The sequence below is a fragment of the Panthera uncia genome, unplaced genomic scaffold, assembly GCF_023721935.1.
Source record: "Panthera uncia isolate 11264 unplaced genomic scaffold, Puncia_PCG_1.0 HiC_scaffold_951, whole genome shotgun sequence".
Classification (NCBI taxonomy): Eukaryota; Metazoa; Chordata; class Mammalia; order Carnivora; family Felidae; genus Panthera; species Panthera uncia.
This window is the reverse complement of record NW_026060146.1, coordinates 1-17410: the sequence shown is the minus strand read 5'-3', so window position 1 is coordinate 17410 and position 17410 is coordinate 1. Positions and strand designations below refer to the sequence as shown.

Genomic DNA, 17410 nt, shown 5'->3' with positions numbered 1-17410 from the left:
CGACCGCCCCTCTGACAGTAAGACGCAGCCGAGAGGCAAGAACACGAGAAACAGCGGCTTCACTGGCGAAGAGCCCACATCCCTCCGAGCGACCCATCGGGGACACCGCGTGACGCGCCTTCTGCGTCCGGCTCGTTTCGGCCACACGGAGTCCTCACCAGGCGGCTACCGTCCTCTTGCAGACAGGCTCAGATTAGATCAGTGGGGGGCATCTGGGGGCGTCTGTGGCTGTCCCCACCCGGGCGCTCCTGGTGTCGAGTGGGTGGGGGCCCAGCGGAGCCGAGGGGAGGGGTGCTGGTGGGGTGCACGGTCCCCGGCTCCCTTCCTACGTTTGCTCTTTCTCCGACCCTGGATTGGTCCTTGGCCTCCGCAGAAGCCTTTGACGGGAACAGACACCCGAGCCCCGAGCCTCGCCTGTTGAGAGCTGGGTTTCCCCGACCCCTTTTGTTCTCTTGCGTGCTAGTCCTTAGGTAACTTAGCACAAGACGTCTGTCCAAACCTCTCAGATGTGAAAGATCCCATTACTGTTGCTAATGGGCTCGAACCCCGGGGGGGGGGGGGGGGGGGGGGGTGTGGGGGGGGGGGGGCGGGGGGGGGGGGGGGGGGGGGGGGGGGGGGGGGGGGGGGGGGGGGGGGGAGGTCGGAGAGGAGCCAGCCGCGGGGAGCCAGGGGAGCCAGCGTCACCGCTGAGGCCAGCCCTTGCCCCAGGCCCTCTCCTCGCCCTGGGCAAGGTCACCCATTCTGGTTTTTCTCTCTTCTCCCCAAGGGATGCCTTATGGCAGCCGCGAGAACTCGCTCCTCTACTCCGAGATCCCCAGGAAGGTCCGGAAGGAGGCTCTGTTGCTCCTGTCCTGGAAGCAGATGCTGGATCACTTTCAGGTGAGCCCGTGCTGCGGGGCTCCGGCCGGCGCTGCCCTGGGCCCCCCTCCACCCCGCCACCCCCACCCAGGGCGAGGGAGACAGGTGCAGGCCCCCCTGCCCGCTGTGCTCCAGCCCCAGTGCGGGCCCTGATGAGCGCTCCTTACCAGAAGTTCCTTTTCCACGCCTCACAAAGACTTGGAACCAACCTGGTTCCTGCAGGGGAGACTTGGCTAGTACTTAACCGCATCCAAAGTCGGCTCACCTAGGGAGAAGAGGGCCGGCGAGGGACGGGGGTGCCTTTTGCCGTGGTTTGTGTTGATTTCTTTGTGGTCGTGGCAGCACGAGGTGCTGGGTGGAGGGACATCGTGCGTTTCTCCACAGCCGTGTGACCGCCCTCACTTCTGCCCCAGGCCCACCGGGCAGGGCGTGCGGGGGGCGGGGGCGGGGGGGGCGGTCGTTGCACTCCGGGTTCTGCTTTTCAAAAACGCGTTTCTTGCCGGGAACATTGCCCCGTCGTGTTCAGAGTTCTCCTTGGGGCAGCCGCGCGCCCAGACCCCTCCGGGTTGGGTGTTTGGGTGGCCAGGTGGTCCTGAATTTGCCCCGCTCCCCCCCCCCGCCCCGTGCAGAAAGCAGAAGTGTGTGGTGGAGGGAGGGTTCACCCAAAGCTCTGGTTGGATGGGATGGTGCTCAGGGCAGGAGGGAGGGCGTCTGCGGCATTGGCGTTGGGGAGCAGGGGAGAGTACCTTGGGTAGCCGCCCGTGCCGGCGGCTAGGGGAGAGCCCCGTCTGCCTCAGAGAGGACCTCTGGGCAGATGTGGGCGCAGGCGAGCCCAGAGACGGGCCCAGAGGGGAGGAAGCCTCGGGTGAGCCCGGAGCCTGTCCACCAGCCCTGTTGCCGAGCCCGCCTGGGCACCTCATGGCCCCCGGGCTCGGGCCGCTCTGGCCTCCTGGTTGGGGAGCTGCGCCGGACAGCTGTGCTCAGCAGAAAGTTCTCTCTGGCTGCTGACGCGGGCCCGTCCGTGTGTGTCCCCAGGCCACTCCCCACCACGGAGTCTACTCTCGGGAGGAAGAGCTCCTTCGGGAACGGAAGCGCCTGGGGGTCTTTGGCATCACCTCCTACGACTTCCACAGCGAGAGCGGCCTCTTCCTCTTCCAGGCCAGCAACAGCCTCTTCCACTGTCGGGACGGGGGCAAGAACGGCTTCATGGTGAGCCCTGGTCACTGGCTGGGGGCAGGGCGGGTGGCCGGGCAACCTCCCGTCCCCCTGAGCCAGACCTCTGTGTCCCCAGGTGTCCCCCATGAAGCCCCTGGAAATCAAGACCCAGTGCACCGGGCCCCGCATGGACCCCAAGATCTGCCCTGCCGACCCCGCCTTCTTCTCCTTCATCAACAACAATGACCTGTGGGTGGCCAACATCGAGACGGGCGAGGAGCGGCGGCTGACCTTCTGCCATAGAGGTGAGGCCACGCAGGGGGCCGCGCTCCTGTCCCGGGTGGGTGCTCGCGTGGACGGCCGCTCCGGCCCCCAGCGCAGCTCCCAGAAAGGCCCCCGTTCCCACTCCCGTTACCCCCGACCACCGGGCGCCTTCTCGGGCCCTGCTGTCCCGGTTCCCCCGCCCGTGTGTCCTGCGTGGCTCTGCCCCGGCCTCACGGGGAGTCCAGCTGCCTGGTCCATAGTTTTCTCTGTGTGAGTCAGCCGGGGTGGCCTCTCCCCCCCCCAGGTCCTTGTTCCGCCCCCGCCCCCCCGACCCCCCCCCCCCCCCCCCAGTTCCCGTCCGTCTCCTCCGAGTCGGGCTCGGGTCTCACGTGCTCCCTGAGTTCTCCCTCACCCCCCTGCTCCCCAGAAGTGACCTCCTTCTCCTGCATGTCGTGTGGAGCTCTGCCCCAGTCAGGGGCTCCGGTCACACGGCCCTTCCTGCCCGCAGCCCCAGCGCTCTCTCCCTAAACCTGAAGCTTAGCCCAGGCGGCACGGACGCCGGCCGCGTCCGGAGACACCGTTAGCTGCGGTGGCTGCTTAAGGACGCTCCTGGCATTGCGCGGCAGGGGCCAGGGCTGCGGGTCAACCCCTCAAGCGCTCCGGACGCCCTCAGCCGTAGGATGTTTCAGCCTCGAGTGTGCGCGGTGCTTGGGGGCGGAGGCCGGCTGTGCGCCGGGTTCCTCACCGCGTGCGGCTCTCTCCCTGTCCAGGCTCACCCAGTGTCCTCGATGACCCCAGGTCTGCAGGCGTGGCCACCTTCGTCATCCAGGAAGAATTCGACCGCTTCACCGGCTACTGGTGGTGCCCTGCCGCCTCCGGGGAGGGTAGGCGCCCTCGCGTTTGCCAAAGCGCTTCCCGCGCGTCCCTTCTGGTAGCGGAGCCACGGTCTGCCTGCTTCTCTGCTCTCGGCTCTTTTCGCTTGAAACAAACCGCAGAGCCTTTTGTGTCGATAGTCGTGTCCCAAGCCGTTCAGGCCGCTCTGACAGGACCCCACAGGCCCGGGGGGCTGGGGAACAACAGACATCTTTTCCTCCGGGTTCTGGGGGCGAGCCGTCCAAGGCCGGGGCGCCAGCAGATACGGCGTCTGTTGAGAACCTGCCTCCTGGCTCACGACCACTGTCCTCTCCCCGCGTGCTCACAGGGCAGAAGGGCGGGGCGCTCGCTGGGCCTCTGTCGTGAGGGCTCGTCTCATTCCCGGGGCTCCCGCCCTCCTGACTTAATCCCCTCCCGGAGGCCCCACCTCCCCCTACCAGCGCCTCCGGGTAGGATTTGACATTTGAATTCGGGGGTACGAACTTTCTGTCGGTTGCAGTCAGGACACAGAGGACTCTGATGACTAACTGTCCCTGGGGTGACGATGGGCCACGGCGTGTTTAACCGGTTCCACACCTACCGACACTTCGGCTGTTGCCGGTGTTTGGTTTGGGTTTCGCTTTTTATTGTAAACGGTGCTATGGCGAACATTTTTTTTTAAATTTTTTTAATGTTTATTATTTTTGAGATAGAGACAGAGAGCAAGCAGGGAAGGGGCAGAGACACAGGGAGACACAGACTCTGAAATGGCTCCAGGCTCTGAGACGTCAGCACAGAGCCCGACACGGGGCTCGAACCCACGAACCGTGAGATCATGACCTGAGCCGAAGTCGGACGCTTAACCGACTGAGCCACCCAGGCGCCCCTGAACATTTTTATATACACCTTCTGATCTGGGAGTTTCTCAGTGGCTCTTAGCCAGGGACGATTCTGCTCCCAGGAGACCCCAGGTGACGTCTGGGGACATCTGTGGTTGTCACGACTGGGTGGCTACTGGTACCGAGCAGGCAGGAGCCACGGGTGCTGCTCTGCGCCCTACAGTGGCCAGGACGGCTCTCTCCCACAAGGAGTGATCCAGCCCCAAATGTCAGCAGGCCCGAGGATCCTGAATCCTGCCACACAGAAAATTCCAGCTATAAGAGAGCTGAGCAGAAGCTACACACGGCTTCGATCTTGATGGATTTCCTCTTTATGGAAGAAGCCAGATCAGTGGGTCCTTTTGTATCTCTGTGTCTTTGTCCCCGTGGTGCGGGGGTATCTTGTCCCCTCCAGTGTTCGGTCAAGCAAGATCCATCTTCTCTGGGTGGGGGACTTGTTTCTGGAACGTGCCAGTAGCATCAGACCCTCTTGTGCTGCTAATTGATTTCTCCGTGGCCTTCGTACCCCTGTGAGCTTCAGCGGTGCTCACGTCCCGGCCCCGGGCTCCGGCCGTCTGCCGTCAGAGCCCCGTCTCCTGTTCGCCCTTGCCTCTAGTTCAACTCACCTTGTCCTTAAATTAACTTGAAAGAAGACTTTATGGTCCTGCCATCAACAGAAGCAAGACACTAAATCCTGTGATACAAAGAAGCCGGCACGATATGTTTAAGTTGGCTCCCAGGAACAGGAGGGGTCGCCCCATCAGAGGGGCACCTGAGGCCGCCTGGTGCTGCCCGAGACTCAGGCCGGGTCGCAGGTTACAGGGGACAGCGCCGTGACCTCTCCTTCCACCTGGGCCGGGCTCCTCAGCGCGCTGAGGAGTAGCCCCGGGGCCCGTGCCTCTGGAGCTAGGGTCCGGGGTCAGCTCTTTCAGCCTGTGGCTGTCTGCAGGCCTGAAGCGTCCCGGTCGGTAAGATGGGGTCCTTGGCCACGAACCAGATCTCTCCCCCTCGGCACTCTGGACTTCGGGGCTGGCTCATCCTCTGTGCTGGGGGCCGTCCTGAGCACTGTGAGGTGTTGAACAGCATCCCTGACCTGAGGTGTTCCTCGGGCTCTGACCAGCTCAGGTGACCGACCCCTGGGCACACAGAACGGCCCTTGGTTGGGGTCCGCTGGTCTAGATGATCTCAGAGGTCCTTTCTCTGGCGTGCTGGTGCCGGCTCAGAAACCCCTTCGAGGAAGACCCCCCCCCCCCACCTCCATGGCCGTCAGCCATCTGGGGTAGCCCCCTCCCAGACCCCACACCCGGGGTCACCTCCTGTGCTGTCTCGCGCGAAGGGATGGCGCTCTTCCTCGGCCACAGCGACCCGAGAGTATTCTTCCTGGCTGTCGGGGTCTGGGGCTCAGGAGTCCTTCGTGCGGGGCAGGTGGACGCAGAAGTCTGAGGCAGGGGTTCGGGCTGCGGTGCGGCCAGTCCCACCCCGTATGGCCTCAGGCCAGCGGCTCACCCCTCCTGTGCCTCCTCCCCCCCTGCAGACCGGGTGGGGCTGGGCCGCTGGTTCTGGAGGCACCGTAGGACGCTGCAGATGGGGACCCTTTTCGGCAGCCTCAGGAGGAAGCAGCAGCCGTGGGCTCCCTCCCGTGAGGTCAGCACTGCCCGTGCCGCGTTCCTTTCCAAGCGGCCACCGCTCGGGGATTCACGCACTTCTCACGATGCTTATCCCGAGCCTTCTTGAGCCGAGCCCCGCGTGTTACTCCGCTGGGGCCGCCAGAAGCAAGCCCCCCAGACACGGCGGCTCAACAATAAGCATTTACCGTCCTGGTCCCGGAGGCGGGAGGTCGGCCATCAGGCGTCCCCGGGGCTGCTTCCTCCTGGGGCCGCTCTCCTCGGTGTGCAGACGGCCGTCTTCTCCCCGTGTCCTCACGTGGTCGTCCCTCTGCGTGTCTGTGCCCTCATGTCTTGTTAATGAGGACACCAGTCAGATTGGATCGGGCCACTCTGATGACCTCCTCTCAAACTCATCATCTCTCTAACACCCTGTCCCCAAATAACAGCCCCATTCTGAGGTGCTGGGGCTCCCCACACGGGATTTCAGTTCGGCCCCATAACACCACATAGGGCCACCTCTCATGCCATCTCCTAGGAACGGCTCAGTTCTTCCCATGGCGCAGGTGAGAACACTGAGGCCCTGGCATGAGATGTAACGGTTACAGTAAACAGCAGGGCCAGGCTTCTAGCCCGGGGGGCTCAGGCTCTTATCCGGGCCCTGCCGTGGTAGAGCTGGGTCCCCTTTCTGTGCGGCAGAAGGTGGGGTGACAGCAGGGACGTCTGGCGCCCCCAGCAGCTCCCCCTGCCCCTTCCAGGTCCAGAAGGCTGCAAGACGCTGCGGATCCTGTATGAGGAAGTTGACGAGTCTGAGGTGGAAATTATTCACGTGCCCTCTCCCGCGCTAGAAGAAAGGAAGACGGACTCCTACCGATACCCCAGGACGGGTGAGGGCACTGGGCAGTGGCCCGGGCTGCCCAGCAGGGCAGGCGTGCACCAACCAGGACCCAGAGAGGCAGGCCGGGCTCGACAACGGCAGCGGGGCCGGTGCCACTATCGGTGACCTCGGGGCCCGGGGAGACGGTGCGAGAGGGGGGGCCCGGGGGTGCGGCCCCATCCGAGGGCGCGTCAGATCCTTGGCACCCCGTGAGAATGCAGGCTCGAGTTTGCCCTGTTTCTCGAGGAGGCCAGAAATCCAGATGGCTCCAAGAAACCGCCTGCTTCTTACACGCTCCTCGAATTATTTAAAAATGCTTGGCGAGCTAATTGAAAATACGCTGCAGCCGGGTTCGGCCTGTTTTTGGTCCCCTGGGAGGCGTGTGGGAAGCGCCTACTATGTGCTCCACCCGACAGGGCCTTGCAGGGATACTTCCAGTCCCTGGTGCAACTGGGAAAGGTCGGCCCTCCTCCTGCCCCGCTGCACGGGTGGGAAGCTGAGCCTCGGAGGGGCTGCCCGTCCCGGGGCGAGCACCGGGCAGGCCACGGTGGGGACTGATCGTAGGTGGGGCTGGAGCCTGACCCGCACCTGTCTGTGGCGAGTGCCATTTGGCCATCCCAGCCAGTAAGCCACGTGCCTCCCGACAGCTCGGGGCCCAGCTGAGGCACGGGGGACACGTGTCACCTGTCCGCATCGTTGACGGTCTTACTGTGGACGTGCCCTGTCTTTGCGACCAACTCTCAGGCTCTCCAAAGGCGGGGAGGCATGTTCTTTACGTTTGTCCCCCCACGACCCGTCTTCCCACCCAGCACGGGGTCTGGCCTGCGTTCTTAAATGGTAAAGACGGTTGTCACGGAACGAGGTCCAGGGCCAGAGTCAGAAAGGCCTGCCCGAGGGACTTTGTGCCCGGACCAGAGTGTTGACGTGCCCACGGAGAGACCTTTGGATACCTGGTCCCTTCCTGCCCCTCCCTCCCACGCTGGCTTTGTCACCTCCCTAGGGCATCACCCCACAACCTCCACCCCAGTCACCTGCTCTCAGCCCTCACGGGCGACACCTGCCGGCCTCACCTCCCTTTCATTTCTGCAGGCAGCAAGAATCCCAAGATCGCCCTGAAGCTGGCCGAGTTTCAGACCGATAGTCAGGGCAAGGTGAGCGTGGCCAGGGTGCCCGGGGGGGGAGCTGGGTGAGGAGGGGTGGGGCCGGGGTAGGTGGTGGAGATGGGGGGACAGTTGGGCGACATCAGCAGGCCGCTTGCCCCCTTTCCAGGGGCACGCGAACCCGAAAAGGCACTGCCTCCGTAGCGCCCCGTCACCCCGCCTCGGTCTCGAAAATGAGTGGTGGCCCGGCCTCATCTGCCTCTGGGTGGTCCCGGGGTGTGAGGAGGCGATGCTGAGGAGCGGCCCTTGAGCAGAAGGTCCCACAAGAGCTTCCAGAACAGTCTCCAGAGCAGAAAGCTCCGTTGGGTAGTCGTCCAGGGGACTAGAGCTCCGCCCCGGCCACTCCCCGTCCCTGGCATTTGGGCAGGTCCTCACCTATAACTTCGCCGGGATGGTCAGTGCTCCAGACGCTTTTCTCTGTCACCCCGGGTCAGTATCGACAACAAGCGTCCTTATCACCCCGGGAGCACTCGCTCAGGACCCCACAGCCGGGAGGGCAGGAGAGGCTATAACCGAGAAGGGCTGAGGGGATGCCAGGTCAGACGGAAACCACCTCCCCCCCCCCGCCCCCCAGGTCAGAGGTCAGAGTACTCAGGCTGAGGAAGCTCTGGGACGTTTGTGCCGGAATGACTTTTTGTGTGAGGTTTCCCAAAAGGCGGAAGATAAAATGTGCTTATTTTCACGATCGGGGGTTAGGTTTTGGTTTCGGAATGATCAGACCCTGACCAAAACCTCCTTTCTACACTCCGTACCAGAACGTTCTGGCAGATCTTACACAGACCTGACGTTAGGTGGCTTCACTGAGCCCCTGCCAGCAACGTGGTTCTCGGCCCATCCTCCGGAACCGCCGAGCGCCGGCCCCGTTAGCCTCCGGGAAGCCGCGGCAGCTGGACGTTGTGTCGCCCAAGGCTGCCTGGCTCTGTGGTGACAGCCCAGGCCAGAGCCCTCGCTTTCCTGCCAACAGGCTGTCCTGACAGAGCCCCACATGCCGGGGGCTCGGACCACAGAAGCATGTTGCCTCCTGGCTCTGGAGCCTAAACGTCTGATAGCAAGGTGTGGGCAGTCCGGCTCCTTCTGCGGCCGTGAGGGGGTCTGTTCCCGGCCCCGCTCCTCGCCTCGTCCTGCCTTTTGTCACAAGGTGTCCTCTGCCTGGCGGCTGAGTCCTCACATCCCCCTTACGAAAGGGGGCTACCCTATTCCAGCACCACCTTAACTAATGACACTGTAGCCGCCCCGCTTCCGAATAAGGCCCTTTCTGAGGCACCGGGAGCCAGGACCCCAAGATAGGGATTTGGGGGACACGGTATCCCCCCACCCCACCCCCAGCAGCGGCCATCTCCTCCCAGGCACCATGTGGTCGGGCCCAAGTGTGACCTGAGTCTGCTCTCCCCTTAGATCGTGGCGACCCAAGAGAAGGAGCTGGCACAACCCTTCAGCACGCTCTTCCCCAGGGTGGAGTACATCGCCAGGGCCGGGTGGACCCGGGACGGCAAATAGTGAGTGTTGCCTCGTCACTCACCTCGTGACCCTGCGGCCACATCAAGGGCAGGTCTCTGGAGCCAGGCCCCGGGCCACCGCACGCAGGCCAGGCAGCCCGATGTCAGTTTCCGTATGGCCCGCGAGCCAAGAGCGGCCTTCGTGCTTTCTAAACAGTTAGAAGTCAGAAAATCCAAAGAAGAATACCTCCTCACACACGGAAATGATATGAAATCCACATTTCAGCGTCCGGGAATAAAGTTTTATGGTCACGGGGCCACACTTGCGGGTGTACAGATCGTCCGCAGCTGCTTTCACGCCACGTTGGCGGGGTTGACGGGCTGCTTTCGAAAGGAACTGTGTGGCGCACGAGGCTGGAATATTTACTTGCTGGCCCCTGTATCACAGAGGCAGCCTGGACCGAGGTGCCGGGCCTTTGGCGGGCGGCAGGCTCTGGCTGGAATCTCCTGTCCCTGTGGCATCGCTCTTTGGTTTTAGTTGTTCGCGTTCCGTGTTGAGACTCAGCTTCTCTACTCACGGCACCGACATCTCCGTTTAGAACACATTGTCCGTTTACAGTCGGGGAAGGTAGAGGGGCACCTGGATGGCTCAGGAGGTTAAGCATCATGGGTTCAAGCCCCGTGTCGGGCTCTGTGCTGACAGCTCGGAGCCTGGAGCCTGCTTGGGATTCTGTGTCTCCCTGTCTCTGCCCCTCCTCCCCTGCTTGTCTCTGTCTCTCTCTCTCTCTGTCAAAAATAAACATTAAAAAAAGTTTTTTAAATAAAATTAAAATAAAATAAAAAACAAAAACATAAGGCACCTAGGTGGCTTAGTCCGTTAAGCACCCGACTTCGGCTCAGGTCATGATCTCGCGGCTTGTGGGTTCGAGCCCCGTGTCGCGCTCTGTCGTGCTCTGTCGCGCTCTGTGCCGACAGCTCCGACCCTGGAGCCTGGAGCCTGGAGCCTGCTTCGGATTCTGGGTCTCCTCTCTCTGCCCCTCCCCCACTTGTGCTCTGTCTCAAAAATAAATCAGCGTTAAAAAAGAAAAGGTACAGAGAACTTTTTTCCCCCCAGTTTTGAGAAGTTTTATTTCAAAACAGTTGTCTTGAGGACAGAACATAATGATAGAGTAGCTCCCAAATGTGATTTTTAAGTGATACCGACACCAACGCGGGGCTCGAATTCACGGCCCCTCCACCGACTGAGCCAGCCAGGTGTCCCCACCTCCAACGGGATTTTGTCTTTTTTAAGTTGCCGTTTGCCTGCCTCTATCCCAAGTCCTTAAGGACTCAGGTTGTTTGACAGGATGAACGATTTTTTAACACACACACACACACACTAAAGTACAATGTCCATTCAGAGCAAAACAGGAAATAAAGGGTAGTGAATGAGACGTCTTCGAAACGCTGCTCTGAGTCCTAATGACACGCGATGTTTCCAGAATGGTTGAGTTAGAGTCCTGTCGCCGCCCCCCCCCCCCCCCCATCTTCTCCGGAGGGCCTGTGCTGACGAGAAGCCTTTGTGTGCTACGGGGTTACTCGGTCGAGTGTAGGCCAGGCCGCCAGAGGAAGGGTGGTTGTGACGCCACGCGTTCGGAAAGGGAGGCGTCTGTCACCCGGCTTCCCCCGCTGGGCCCTGAGGCCTCCGGCCGCTCTCTCTTGTCGCCCCCTCAGTGCCTGGGCTATGTTCCTGGACCGGCCCCAGCAGCGGCTCCAGCTTGTCCTCCTCCCCCCCGGCCCTGTTCATCCCCGCCACCGAGGATGAGCAGGAGCGGGTGGCCTTGGCCAGAGCGGTGCCCAGGAACGTCCAGCCGCACGTGGTGTACGAGGAGGTCACCGACGTGTGGATCAACGTAAGCGTGGGGAGACGCCGGGTGTTGCGCCCCGCCCGGGCCCCCAGATCCCCGGCTGGGCGGGGCGGGGGCGGGGGCGGGGCGGGGCGGGGCGGGGGCGGGGCAGCAGGCCGAGTTCGCCTTCCACGGACCGACGGACGCCTGGCCACGCGGCGGCGGCCCGCCTCCTGACGCACGGTCCGCCTTCTGCCCGGACAGGTTCACGACATCTTCTACCCGTTCCCCCAGTCCGAGGGAGAGGGCGAGCTCTGCTTCCTCCGTGCCAACGAGTGCAAGACCGGCTTCTGCCACTTGTACAAGGTCACCGCCATCCTAAAGCCCGGAGGCTACGACTGGAGTGAGCCCTTCTGCCCCGGGGAAGGTGAGCAAGGCCCGACTGACCCCGCCCCGTGAGCGTGAGCGGTCCGCGAAGGGGCGGGGCTGGGAGGAGTCAGAAAGCCAGCCTCTCTGGAACGTCTTTCGCGGTCTGGCAGGGGCGGTCTGGCAGGGGTTCTCGGTCGGTAGCGTGTATCCAGCGCCGACCACGTGCCAGGCCCTTCTCACACCAGGGGCGGGCACACCACGGCCACAGATCAAATCCGGCCCACTGCCCGTTTTTGCAAATAAAGTTTTATTGGCACACGGCCGCGCTCATTCATTTACAGGCTGTCTGTGGCTGATCTCATGCCGCGATGACAGAGTTGAGGAGGGTGGCGGCAGTGTGACCTATGTCTTGCATCGCTGAAAACGTGCTGTTTGGCCCCTTATGGGAAAAGCGGCCGACCCCTGCTCTAGGTGCCAGGGGTATGAATCTAAAGAGAGAAAGGAAAATCCCTGCTCTTGTGGAACTCTCTAGTGGAGGAGGGTGGGCAGCCATCCAAAAACAATTGAAGACCATACCTCGGGGTGAGTGTGGGAGCACGTGCAGCGGGACAGGAGGTTAGAGAGTGAGGGGCCTTCTTTCTAGCGGGTGGGGGGGGGGGGCGGCGTCAGAGGGACGCCTCTGCCGACGGGTCATGCTCAGAGACCCGGAACAGGTGGCCGAGGCAGCCACGCAGGTCATTCCAGGTGGAGGGCACAGCCTGTGCAGAGGTCCTGGGGCAGTAGCCGCCTGGCCTGGTGGACACACAGCAAAGAGGCCCGTGTGGCTGGAGAAGAGTGAGCTGGGGGAGGGAGGGAGGGAGGAGAAGAGGGAGGAGAGGGGCCAGGGCACGTTGTACCGGGCCTTGGGGGCCTCAGGGAGGACTTGGGCTTTTACCACTGATCTCACATCAGTTTAAGCGGTTCCTGGGGTTGCTGTGTGGAGTGTAGCCAGGGTGGGTCAGGGCAGCAGGCTGGGCCAACCCAGGCAGATTCGATTCTGGATGCACTTTGACCTCTGAGTCAGCAGTCTGCCGGTGGATTGGACGTAGGGTCTGAGAGAGAAACCGGAAGGTTTTTGGAGTGTCGGCGTGAGACAGAAAGAGTGTGGGAGGGACAGATTTAGGAGAGAAACGTCCAGTTGAGGTTTGGATGTGTTCACGTTGGAGTGCCCGGGAGTGGACATGCTGTGTGGGCAGGTCTGTGTGCCTGGAGTCCCAGCGAGCAGAAGGATACCCGCAGCGGGCATGCGGGGGTCCTCACGCAGATGGCGTCTCGGCCTCGGGACGGGGTGGGGAAGCAGCGTGGGCTGAGAGCCAGCCAGGGCCCCTCCGACACCCCACCCCCGGCCACTGCGGACGCTGGGCTGGGTGGTCCTCAGTGGGGACGTCGTAGGCTCTGTTGGGGGCTGAGCGGCATCCCTGACCCCCCCCCCCGCCCACTCAGTGCCAGGAGCCCCCCTCGTGACAGCCCCAGATGTCCCCGACATCGCCCAGTGTCCCCCAGTGTAGAGTCAGCTCCCGCACAGGGAATGGAGGCCTGAGAGCGTGTGGCCCGAGCGTCAGGAACAGGCGAAGCCTCGAACTGATGGGACTCGAGTAAGACGGCAACAGAGGAGTGACTGCCGTCTCGGGGACCTGTCACTGCTGTCACTCGGGGTGCAACACAGCACGGGCTGGCTAGGCCATCCCGAAGGCGGGCTTCCTGTGGCTCACTGCTCTTGAGCTTTCCCGTCCTGTGTCCCTCTGACTTGGCCGCCACCACCTGACGTGAGCTCGGGAGTCTTCGCTTGGAACAGCCTCATTCCTGCCTGTGGTGGTCGCTGGGTGGAGGTCGTGACAGGTGCCCCTCAGGGACCTCCTGCCTTTGCAGTGGGCACGCCAGCTCTCCCTCCCACCCCGTGCGGCCCGCCTGGTCCACGTGGCTCGTGCCTGCTAGGCGGCCGTTGGGTAGCCGAGAAGGCGAGACCTCGGTCACTTTGGACCAGAAGGCATGAGTTCTTGAAAGTTGCCATCGGGGCGCCTGGGGAAGAGGAGGGAAGGTCAGGAGCCTGGGGCGCCAGCCAGAAGTGGGACGCCGGCTGGGGCAGTGTGTCCAGGCCGCGCGAGGGGCCCTTCGCGGCAGAGGGTCCCGCGAGAGAGGGCCGAGCACGGGTGGTGGGCAGCCCCTCCACTGAGAAGTGTGGCCTTGAACCCGGAAGGCTGAGAGGACGTGGCAGCCGGGAGGGCGGCGCATGGCCCGCCGTCAGCGGGTGCGCCGGGTCCTTCCCCAAGGGGTGGGGCTCCAACGGCGGCCACGAGAGGTTCCACTCCCGGGCCTGCACCCGCTCCCTGCAGGCCCGACGCCGGACGGGCTCCGGTAAGGATCTGAAGGAGCGAAAAGTCAGCCGTGTCCAGCCTCCGCGAGCGGGGACCGCGGGAGGAGCGTCCCTCCCTCCCAGATCCAGCTGTGACCAATCTCTGGGCCCAGATCTCTGCAGCAGGAGTCGATGTCTGCCGGGCCTCTGTCAGGCGGGCACGGCATGAAACCGCGTCACTCGTAAACCGTCTTAATAAATTTGTAATGCGTGCCTACTAGCATCCGTAGTTATTTGCCTGATGGAAATTCAAAAGTGAGATCTACCGAAACAACAAAAACCCCAAAGGTCTGTCATAGGATCTCAGCTGAGCCTTTGCTCAGCCCAAGCGTTCTAATCAAGACCTCGTTCTCCAAAACCTAACACATTGTGAGAGGTCACCGGCCGAGAGTCCGGAAGTTGCTGGTTTGGCCCGTGCCGGGTTCTAAAATCGGTGCTTCCGGTAAAAACGCAGAGGTCTGGTTTCCCCCCGGGAGGTGCCAGCACCCTGCACTGGCCCCGCACCTTACCGTGTCCCAGGCTCGGCTGGCTCGGCCTCGCCTCCCTCCTCCCTCCTGGCCCCGGCCGCCTGGGCTCCGGTGGAGTTTGGCCTCAGTGCCTTTGCGTCCCCTTCACGGCTTCCTGGGCCCCTTTCACCTCTTCCTCTCCTTACTTGCAGATGAATTTAAGTGCCCCATCAAGGAGGAGATCGCGCTGACTAGCGGCGAGTGGGAGGTTTTGGCAAGGCACGGCTCCAAGGTACCAGAATCTCTTTGCAACCCTCCCCGCCCGCCCTGCACGCACGCTTGTACACACATACGTGCACAGACACACGCGTGCGCACGCTTCAGCTGCCCTGCCCACCCCGTGTGCCTGTGGCTTCTCTCTTCCCTCCTGGCTGCGTCCTCCTCCTGCTCTGCTCCGCCCGGCTCCGTCCACGGCTCCGTCCACGGCTCCGTCCACGGCTCCGTCCACGGCTCCCGCGGGCCCAGGGCCGCGGGGCTCCGCTTCCGGCCAGCCGGACAGCCCCGGTCCGGGAATCGGGGGCTGCTCTGTGCACCTGTGGCACCCCGTTAGCCTTCCCCGCTCCGTGAGACCACCTCTCCCTGGGAGAGCAGCTTATGGGACACTTGTCCTGCAGCTTCTGGCCATCGTAAGGACGTGGCAGGACTTGCCTCTGACCAAATCTTCACCTGGGTCCAGTTCTACAAAATTCCAAATATTATGGAGAAACCTCTCTTTTTTTTTTTTTTTTTTTAGTGTTTGTTTTACTGTTTTATTTTATTTTTGGGACAGAGAGAGAGAGAGAGAGAGAGAGAGAGAGCGCGCGCGCGTGAGCACACAGAGGTGGGGGAGGGGCAGAGAGACAGGGAGACGCAGAATCCGAAGCAGGCTCCAGGCTCCGAGCCGTCAGCACAGAGCCCGACGCGGGGCTCGAACTCATGAACCGTGAAATCGTGACCCGAGCCGAAGTCGGATGCTCAACCGACTGAGCCACCCGGGCCTTTCAGTGGAGAGAGCTCTTAATTAGACTTCCTGCGTCCCTTCTCCACACCAGCATAAGTGCCTCCCGGACCAAAAGCAGACGTGAGAGATGTTAGCCCACGTGCGTGCCTCACAGGGCTGTCCGTGCAGCCGCGGTGGTTAGTGGGCACTTGAGTGAGCAAGCGAGGAGTGACGTGGATAGGTCCAGGTCCCTTAGACACGGGCGTTGATTAGAGCATGCCCTCCCCCGACCGCGGACCCCTCCACTGACTTGGAGGGACGTCCCTGTGGGTTGTTGGAAGGAAGCCAGTGGGGACGCCACGTGGTACGTGCGGTCCTGATTCTGTCAGATTTCACACCCCGCTCTGATTTGCGAGGCGAGGTCGGGAGGCCGGGTGCCAGAAGGTTAAAGGCTGCCTCGTTTGCTCTGCTACGGTCGATGCGCGCGAAGAGGTGCCTCCTGCCTCTCAGCAGCCGGGAGCTAACGCTCAGTTCGTCGTCTGTGAAATGGGACCATCAGAGGGCTCTGATCTGCTCGCGTTTACAGCAGAGTCTCTGCCCCCAGCGGGGCGTCCCGAGCACCGTGGGGCATCAGCAGCCTCCCCAGCCCCAGCCGCCCCAGGTGTGACAACCACAGAGGTCCCCGGACATCGCCGGATGGCCCCCGAGGGGACTTGAACCGGAAGCCCCCGGCACAGCGTCTGGCGGACCCACCAGCCAGGATTCTCCCCCTTTCCTCTGCCGCTGGGGGCGTTATGGTGTTTGCTCGCCTGGGTTTTTACCCAGAAATTAAAAAAAAGGGAAAAAAAAAAAAAAGCCGTGGCAGCACCTGATGTTATTTTTAACTGAAGTATGGTCGACAACGCAGCAGCATTTAAGACTTACAAAGGGAAGGGAGGGCCTCTCGCGTCCCCTGCGGAGGGTCTGTGCCGCCCGTGCTGTTTGCGCACCTGGGAGGGTCCCGAGCGCCCCCTTCGTGTGCCTCGTCTCACGTGGCCCTTGTGACAAAACCGGCGAATGACTGCAGGTGCCTGGGGGTTTTCCAACGACACCCTCTGTTTCTAGAAAACGTGCGTTTATCTCGAAACGATGGCGACAGTGGATACGTCGTGTTTGTTGTGCGGACTGAACCGTTCTGAGTGACCCTGCGTTTGCGAATCCCCTCACTTGCCTCACCCCAGACTCCCCGTAACCTCTTCCCCCGGGAGGCGACCGACCACGGTGGAAACCCCGGCAGCTCTTTTCTGTTTGCACACGGCTCCGCAGGACATCGTTTTAGGGGCTACGCAGGGTGTTTTTTGTTGTTTTTTGTTTGTTTTAGAAAATACGGTTTTACGTGGCCACGGAGCACTGTGCCGTAATTTTGAAAGCGATCTGTACTCGGGGATGTTCGAGTCGTTGTCTTTTTTTAGTATTAAGAACACAGCAGAGCCCTCTGGAACAGTTCCCGGGAACCTACTTGCTGCATCAGAGGACACACTTTTTTAAGGGTTTTGCCTCCGTGTTACCAGGTCGCGGGGTTGTTCCCTGCTTTCCCCGGAGGCCTCACCATGTCAACGTCACACTGGAGTCTGATGGGGGTTCACCCAGGAAGCAGGCCGGGGGGGGGGCCCACTTCTTAACCCTGAGCACCTGGGTCCAAAGGGCGGGCTGACCCCTTGGGGGACCAGGCTTGGGGACTGGGGGGCCCTCAGGCAAGGCCAGCCCCTCCCTCAGCCCCTGTCCCAGGCCCTGTGCCCTCTGCTTCTGCGTCTCGGTCTGGGGTTGGCATTCCGACTTCAAGTCCTCCCAGAGGACACCCGGCGAGCTTAGCGAGGTCGCTGTCCGCTCCTGCCCCACCAGGTCCGAGAGGCGCTTCTCTCCTAGAAAGTTCTTCTCCAGCTGGTGGGCTAAAGAAACTGGGGAGAGGGCGAGTCTCCCATCCCCGGAACTCTCGGCCCTCCCTGTGGGGGCAGGGAGAAGAGCCTGGGTCTCTCCGCCGGGCATCGGCCCCCTCCCCCAGCCACCGCGGGAGCAAAGGCCTGGGGAAGTTCGGGGTCCGGCCTGGGGCTGCTTCACGAGGAGCCCCTGTGTCCCCACAGATCTGGGTCAACGAGGAGACCAAGCTGGTGTACTTCCAAGGTACGAAGGACACGCCCCTGGAGCACCACCTCTACGTGGTCAGCTATGAGTCGGCGGGCGAGATCGTGCGCCTCACCACACCCGGCTTCTCCCACAGCTGCTCCGTGAGCCAGGTGGGCACTCCCCCGACGCGCCTGAGGGCACCATTCTTGCC

At 62.5% G+C, this 17410-nt stretch overlaps 1 protein-coding gene across 1 annotated transcript; it reads left to right on the top strand.

Annotated features, from left to right (window-relative positions):
• Positions 1–727: 727 nt before the first annotated feature.
• Positions 728–17405, top strand: LOC125918532 (dipeptidyl peptidase 9-like; the record flags this gene model as incomplete). The annotated part of the gene is given in 12 exon segments (XM_049624516.1): positions 728–879; positions 1894–2067; positions 2150–2318; positions 3048–3161; positions 6370–6498; positions 7578–7639; positions 9044–9144; positions 10798–10852; positions 10854–10976; positions 11175–11337; positions 14330–14409; positions 17217–17405. Coding segments are annotated over 12 exon segments (1470 nt in total), but the record flags the coding sequence as incomplete, so codon positions are not given.
• Between the last annotated feature and the right edge of the window lie 5 nt (positions 17406–17410).